Source organism: Salvelinus namaycush, chromosome 19 (genome assembly GCF_016432855.1).
Source record: "Salvelinus namaycush isolate Seneca chromosome 19, SaNama_1.0, whole genome shotgun sequence".
Classification (NCBI taxonomy): domain Eukaryota; kingdom Metazoa; phylum Chordata; class Actinopteri; order Salmoniformes; family Salmonidae; genus Salvelinus; species Salvelinus namaycush.
Window position 1 is genome coordinate 32,790,424 of NC_052325.1, and position 6,000 is coordinate 32,796,423.

Genomic DNA, 6,000 nt, shown 5'->3' on the forward strand with positions numbered 1-6,000 from the left:
TGTCTCTACCTTCTTGCCCTTTGTGCTGTTGTCTGTGCCCAAAAATGTTTGTACCATGTTTTGTGCTGCTACCATGTTGTGCTGCTGCCATGTTGTGTTACTACCACGTTGTTGTCATGTTGTGTTGCTACCATGCTGTGTTTTCTTGTGTTGCTGCCATGCTATGTTGTTGTCTTAGGTCTCTCTTTATGTAGTGTTGTGGTGTCTCTCTTGTCGTAATGTGTGTTTTTCCTATATATGTATTTATTTCTTAATTTTTTAGACCCCCGCATGAGGCTTTTTGCCTTTCGGTAGGCCGTCATTGTAAATAAGAATTTGTTCTTAACTGACTTGCCTAGTTAAATAAAGGTTAAATCAAATTTAAATGTATTGAAAATCATACAGTCGGTATCTTTAAATACCCCGGTATATGGTATAAATGGTGTATCACTCAAGCCTAAAGCTAATCAGACACAACGCTAGCGGATTAGCATCCAAATAAGAGGCTGATTAAAGCCCCTTGTGTAAATGACACCAAATAACTGCAGCACTGATATATTGGCATTCCTCTCAGTCCCTCAGCACCTTTTCTCTCCTCACCTGCCGATTGGCTAATGTTAATTCTCTGGATACAAATAAGACTGGTGGGATTATCAAACCTTGTCAGCCATCGACTACACAAATACCTCCTCGTTGGACATCAGTTGCTCAGCTCGAGTGCTTATGTAACATGAATCGAACCCACTTAGGATTCAAACTCATACATGAGCACAAGCACTCGATAATCAAGTTATCCTACCTAATCGGTTGAGGATGTTGCCATTCACAATGAGTGGTACTATCTTCAGATTTTCTACAATAAAGAAAAAATAAGTATGTCAATGTAGCATCCTAATTTTGCTACAAGACAACTTTTCCCTATTTGGGATTCAGACGCTCATTTTCCCTCACACAAATAATAATTTACCATCCATGACCCACTATGCCAATGACAGTGGTGCCTGAACACAGGTCATGCATTTTTGATAATTTTACCTATTTTGTTGTGGTCGTTATCCTTCATGATTTTCTGGTAGCACTCAAACTGGGCGGTCACAATCTTTTTCCTGGTGACGTCTGTGTCGTGGTAGACATTCACCGGTACGTGCTCCTGGGTCTCGTTCACCTCTGGGCTAGCCACAACAAAGATCTACAAGTAAGAGAACCCAGTGCATTACATAACATAACATAACACACAGCATCACATGGCATCACATGACAGAATACATATAGAATATCCAAGGGAACAGTATCAAGTTAATAGCAGAAAATCATATGAATCATATAAATGCAAAGCTTAAGTGGAATTAATAAACATTCATTTAACATTTTTGCTAATCACAAAATTAAAAAGGCCTCATTCATATTTGATAGAAGTCATCTTAAGCTAAATTAACTGGATTGTATATAGATTGTTTTTCATCTCAATCATTAGTTTGTTGACTCATTTGGCTGTAACCAAATAGCTAAACAACACAGTATATTTTTAAAATGTGTCTACACCCAGGGTTGTGTCTGAGTTCTATATTTGAACTCCACGGGGGACCGATTAAAACGCTCAGTCACCATATCCTCATTTAGGACACAGGAAGAGGCAGTAATGTAGAGCGGAGCGACTCCCTTTATATCCATGTGAGTTCCATGGAAAATTAAACAAAGTAAATGGTGTACAAAGACATGTCAAATCACCCAATGTGAACCCAAATACTATGGGGCAATGTTAAATTGCAAGTCTTAACAAAATGTCATGCCAAAATAACAAAATTGTGGGTGTACTGGGTGGGCAAAACAAAAAAATCCTATTGCTGAATCATTAGGTGATCACTGGACACAAAAGCAGGATACACTGCTTAGAATTCAATGATTTTAAGTTTGTCCTGCTCTTTTTTTGTACAGATCAGTCCCCCAGAGAGGGATAAATTGATGGGGACTGTCACGATCGTCTTGATATGAGAGATTGGACCAAGGCGCAGCATGATATGAATACATCTTCTTTTTTATTATACGAAGACGTAACACGAAACACTTATACAAACTAACAAAAACAACAAATGACCGTGAAGCTACAAACGCAAGTGCACACACAAACTACTTACGTTCAACATAGACTAGACATAGAAAATGACCCACAACATCTAAAGCCTATGGCTGCCTTAAATATGGCTCCCAATCAGAGACAACAGTAACCAGCTGTCTCTAATTGAGAACCCATTCAGGCAACCATAGACTTTCCTAGACAACTACACACAACACTAAACCATCTATTCTCCTTAACCCTCTAAACCATACAACCCCCTAGACAATACAAAAACACATACTTCACCATGTCACACCCTGACCTAACTAAAATAATAATGAACACAAAGATAACTAAGGCCAGGGTGTGACATAACCCCCCCCTTAAGGTGCGAACTCCGGGCGCACCAGCATAAAGTCTAGGGGAGGGTCTGGGTGGGCGTCTGTCCACGGTGGCGGCTCTGGCACTGGTCGTGGTCCCCACCCCACCATAGTCACTACCCGCTTTCTTAACCCCACTGGAATAAGGGGCAGCACCGGACTAAGTGGCAGCACCGGACTAAGGGGCAGCACCGTACTAAGGGGCAGTACCGGACTAAGGGGCAGCACCAGGATAAGGGGCAGCACCAGGATAAGGGGCAGCACCAGGATAAGGGGCAGCACCAGGATAAGGGGCAGCTCCGGACTGAGGTACGGCAGCTCCGGACTGAGGGACAGCACCGGACTGAAGGGCAGCACCGTACTGAATGGCGGATCCTGGCTGGACGGCTCATGGCTGGCTGACGGATCTGGCTGCTCATGGCTGGCTGACGGATCTGGCTGCTCATGGCTGGCTGACGGATCTGGCTGCTCATGGCTGGCTGACGGATCTGGCTGCTCATGGCTGGCTGACGGATCTGGCTGCTCATGGCTGGCTGACGGATCTGGCTGCTCATGGCTGGCTGACGGATCTGGCTGCTCATGGCTGGCTGACGGATCTGGCTGCTCATGGCTGGCTGACGGATCTGGCTGCTCATGGCTGGCTGGCGGCTCTGGCGGATCCTGTCTGGTTGGCGGCTCTGGCGGATCCTGTCTGGTTGGCGGCTCTGGCGGATCCTGTCTGGTTGGCGGCTCTGGCGGATCCTGTCTGGTTGGCGGCTCTGGTAGATCCTGTCTGGTTGGCGGCTCTGGCAGATCCTGTCTGGTTGGCGGCTCTGGCAGATCCTGACTGACGAATGGCTCTAGCGGCTCCTGACTGACTAACGGCTCTGACGGCTCGGGACAGACGGGCGGCTCTAATGGCTCGGGACAGACGGATGGCTCAGACGGCACTGGGCAGACGGATGGCTCAGATGGCGCTGGGGAGACGGATGGCTCAGATGGCGCTGGGCAAACGGATGGCTCAGATGGCACTGGGCAGACGGATGGCTCTGGCCGGATGAGGCGCACTGTAGGCCTGGTGCGTGGTGCCGGAACTGGAGTCACCGGGCTAAGGACACGCACCTTCAGGCTAGTGCGGGGAGAAGGAACAGGGCATACTGGACCCTGGGAGCGCACATTAGGCCTAGTGCGTGGTGCCGGAACTGGTGGTACCGGACTGGGGACACGCATCTCAGGGCTAGTGCGGGGAGCAGCAACAGGACGCACAGGACTCTGGGGACACACAGGAGGCTTGGTGCGTGGTTTAGGCACTGGTGGTAAAGGGCTGGAGACACGCACCATAGGGCTAGTGCGTGGAGGAGGCACTGGTGGTACTGGACTGGGGCGGGGAGGTGGCGCCGGAAATACCGGACCGTGCAGGCGTACTGGTTCCCTTGAACACCGAGCCTGCCCAACCTTACCTGGTTGAATGCTCCCCGTCGCCCGACCAGTGCGAGGAGGTGGAATAACCCGCACCGGGCTATGTAGGCGAACCGGGGACACCATGCGTAAGGCTGGTGCCATGTAAGCCGGCCCGAGGAGACGTACTGGTGGCCAGATATGTAGGGCCGGCTTCATGACATCCGGCTCAATGCCCAATCTAGCCCTACCAGTGCGGGGAGGTGGAATAACCCGCACCGGGCTATGAACACGTACAGGAGACACCGTGCGCTCTATTGCGTAACACAGTGTCCGCCCGTACTCCCGCTCTCCACGGTTAGCCTGGGAAGTGGGCGCAGGTCTCCTACCTGCCCTCGGCCCACTACCTCTTAGCCCCCTCCCAAGAAATTTTTGGGTAGTACTCGCGGGCTTCCAGCCTTGCCTCCGTGCTGCCTCCTCATATCGCCTCCTCTCGGCTTTCGCTGCCTCCAGCTCTTCACGAGGAAGGCGATATTCTCCCGGTTGTGCCCAAGGTCCCTTTCCATCTAATATCTCCTCCCATGTCCATGAATCCTTGATGCCTTGATCCTGTTGCCGCTTGTCATGCTGCTTGATCCGGGTTTGGTGGGTCATTCTGTCACGATCGTCTTGATATGAGAGATTGGACCAAGGCGCAGCATGATATGAATACATCTTCTTTTTTATTATACGAAGACGTAACACGAAACACTTATACAAACTAACAAAAACAACAAACGACCGTGAAGCTACAAACGCAAGTGCACACACAAACTACTTACGTTCAACATAGACTAGACATAGAAAATGACCCACAACATCTAAAGCCTATGGCTGCCTTAAATATGGCTCCCAATCAGAGACAACAGTAACCAGCTGTCTCTAATTGAGAACCCATTCAGGCAACCATAGACTTTCCTAGACAACTACACACAACACTAAACCATCTATTCTCCTTAACCCTCTAAACCATACAACCCCCTAGACCACAGGTGTCAAACTCATTCCACGGAGGGCCGAGTGTCTGCGGGTTTTCGCTCCTCCCTTGTACTTGATTGATGAATTAACATCACTAATTAGTTAGGAACTCCCCACACCTGGTTGTCTAGGGCTTTATTGAAAGGAAAAACCAAAAACCTGCAGACACTCGGCCCTCCGTGGAATGAGTTTGACACCCCTGCCCTAGACAATACAAAAACACATACTTCACCATGTCACACCCTGACCTAACTAAAATAATAATGAACACAAAGATAACTAAGGCCAGGGTGTGACAGGGACAATAGTGACAAGAATCAATTAACAAGTTAATGCATGTTTACCTACCAGTGTCTGGACCTATATGCCATCATATTAAAACCCCTTGCCAATCTCACATGCACTTTATTGAATATTCATCAATATAAATGTTCACCAAAGTTATAGAGATTTTCTGCATAGAGAATTCACTAGAATTAAAAAGGATATAAACACCAATTGATGTTCCCAACAAACGGTGGCGTTCTATTACTGAGCATGCCTTTTAAAAATGTAAACATACACAGTATCTTATACGGTGTATTAACCCACCAATGAGACAGTAGACATGAAAAGAGCATTTTTCTGCGCTTATGTGGCCCTGCACATATGTGTGTGCGTGCGTATGTGTGTGTGTGAGTGAGGGACAGAGAAAGCGACAGAAACACAGACAGACACAGAGAGAAGGAAAAAGAGAGAGTAAAGATAGTCAATTCTTACATCAGTGGGAGTGCACAGTAGGAGACAGATGACCATCCAACACCAGCCGAAACCCTCCATCTTCTTTTTCGGCATGTCAGACGATCCACTCTTTAATGGCTATCGAGCTGCTAAGAGGAAAAAAGCCCATTCAAATACAGATCCACATTTTCTCACTACAGCAATCAACATCATCCCTCCATCTCCATCCCTCTTTCATCACTCATTCCCTCCAATATGGAGATGTACACCCATTTGCTGCTCTCTACCTAAATCCAATGCAATCGAATGAGCGCCTTCATGAGACTATTTCCAACCACGGACATCACATCGACTCCTTAGTGCAGCTGTGGGCTGTGCTGTGCCATCACCAGTATTTATGGCAACAGAGCATGCACATGCACTCCAGTTCAGTTCAAATTGGCCAGTGTGGATAGTAGCGAGGTCAACACA

At 47.6% G+C, this 6,000-nt stretch overlaps 1 protein-coding gene across 1 annotated transcript in view; it reads right to left on the minus strand.

Moving 5' to 3' along the window:
- Positions 1 to 5,678, minus strand: part of LOC120063808 (calcitonin gene-related peptide type 1 receptor) — a 29,389-nt gene extending 23,711 nt beyond the window's left edge. Inside the window, exons 1-2 of the mRNA XM_039014113.1 lie at positions 5,569 to 5,678; positions 1,015 to 1,168 (exon numbers count right to left, since the gene is read on the minus strand). Of these exons, the coding sequence (XP_038870041.1) occupies positions 1,015 to 1,168; positions 5,569 to 5,643 (229 nt within the window). The 5' untranslated portion in view covers positions 5,644 to 5,678. The remainder of the gene's footprint in view (positions 1 to 1,014; positions 1,169 to 5,568) is intronic.
- Positions 5,679 to 6,000: the final 322 nt, after the last annotated feature.